Here is a 1,830-nt window from a genome sequence, read left to right on the forward strand (position 1 = left end):
CGGTTGTGGGGAAGCTGGATACCTCTGCCTGTCCCTTATACGCCCCTCACAGACATACAGAGCTGGGAGCAGGCCCAGGCCCACCGCACTCCCCACAGGCCAGGCCTAGCAGTCCCTCCCAAGTTCCGTAGCCTGCCCACCTCCCATCTCCAGGGTGCCTCAGGCCAACGGGTAGTGCAGAGGCCACTCCTTGGGCTAAACCACGCCCTTGCTCAGAGATGCAGACTTGCTTCTGGGGAGCGTGGGGGCCGGGTTCTGATTACCAACCCCCACCCCCAAGTCCCTCCCAGTAACATTAAAGGAATTCCGAAGAAGCCACAGCTCTGCCCCTGTGGTTACTCAGGGCTAGGAATCCCCCTCCACCTACTCCTGCTTCCCACCACACAGCCGAAGTCAGAGGAGGGGCGGGGCATCAGCGAGATCAGACGGGCACTTCCAGGGTGCCCAGCTCTCAGTCAGGTTCCAGTCATGTTTGTGGCCCTGCCATGGTGCTTTCTAAACACCCTGGGGGAGATCCAGATACTCGGCTCTGCATCTGCTCACTGCCACCAGGTGGCGGCAACAAGCCATGTCTTGGCTCCAGTAAGGGGCAGAACCACTGCAGGCCATGTTACCAGCCAACGTGCTTTTCCTACCGCAGATTTACACTTTGAACAAGGCTTACTAGTCAGACCCTCCCCGGGATGAGACAGGAATCCTGGGTTCGAGTCCCTGGCTGTGTAGATAAGACCTCATCCCTTCTTGTTGGGCTTCTGTTTACTTGTGCCCTCTCTCTTCACGGGCGCACCCCACTCCCTTACACAGCCATCTCCTCTAGGCACTGTCCACTCTTCACCCTATCTTCTCCAATGGGGGCTGCCCTGAGCCCTTCCCTGAAAGGTTCCTCAGAGCATGACAACCTTGTCCAGGCCTGATCCTTCCCCAGCCGTCCCCATGGCCTGACCCCTTGCCCTGTCTGAGCTTCAGTTTCATCGGTAGTGTCTTGGGCCCTGTTCTCGCCCCATCTGTCCAGTGAGTCTGTGCAATAGAACAGGTCTGACTTGACCTGGGGCCTTGGCCTGGCTCCTCGGGGCTTCTTGGAGCTTCTGCTGGAACTGGTCAGTGAGGACAACAATCCAGAGGGGTTTGACTGACCGTCATGTGTGCACCCACCCCCAACCCAGGTGGGGCCTGTGTGGGGAAAGCCTGTGGCCGGAAGAGAAAGTGAGCTTCCCAGGACCCTGACTCACGACCTCATCAACGTTGGTGCTACTGCTTGGTGGAGAATGTAAACCCTCTGTGACCCCACCCCACGCCCTCTCCTCATCCTGCCCTGGGAAGGGACGGGCAGGCCGGGCGGCCTAGGAAATCCACAGGACAAGGAAATAAGAGAGTGGTGACCAAGTGCCCCGACCAGCAGGCCCCTACTTCAGAGGCAAGGGGTGGGTGGCTCGGCCCCCTGCCCCATCCCCTTCCCACCCAGGAGCTCCCCCTCCACACAGTCTCCATCTCCAGGGGAACTTGGTGCTACAAGCTGGTGCTCTCATCTTCCTGGGGGAGGGAGGAGGGAAGGGCAGCCCTTGGGGAACCCCCTCCCTGGGGCTCCTCTGAAGATGGTGCACACACTCCCTGGGCAGTCCCACCTCCCCCTGCCCACCAGGACACACCCCTGGCTGCGGTCCAGTTGGTACCCAAGCACCTTAAGCCTCAAAGCTGGATTCGGTCACACTGTCATCCCTCCTCTCATTGGTCCATTTGGGCCCTCCCCCCTCAACAGCTGTTCCCACATCTGGGCTGCCTTCGAGTCAGAAGACCCCCCCCCCCACCACTGGCACACGGTCACCTGCTCTC

The 1,830-nt window shown here is 60.2% G+C and overlaps 1 protein-coding gene across 1 annotated transcript in view; it reads left to right on the top strand.

Moving 5' to 3' along the window:
* The window catches only part of LOC102482274 (elastin-like), a 9,768-nt gene extending 7,975 nt beyond the window's left edge, over positions 1 to 1,793 (top strand). Inside the window, exon 14 of the mRNA XM_027774412.1 lies at positions 1,164 to 1,793. Coding sequence (XP_027630213.1) covers positions 1,164 to 1,207 — 44 coding nt within the window. The 3' untranslated portion in view covers positions 1,208 to 1,793. The remainder of the gene's footprint in view (positions 1 to 1,163) is intronic.
* The last annotated feature ends 37 nt before the right edge of the window (positions 1,794 to 1,830 follow it).

The sequence above is a fragment of the Tupaia chinensis genome, unplaced genomic scaffold (assembly GCF_000334495.1).
Source record: "Tupaia chinensis unplaced genomic scaffold, TupChi_1.0 Scaffold000429_1, whole genome shotgun sequence".
NCBI lineage: Eukaryota > Metazoa > Chordata > Mammalia > Scandentia > Tupaiidae > Tupaia > Tupaia belangeri.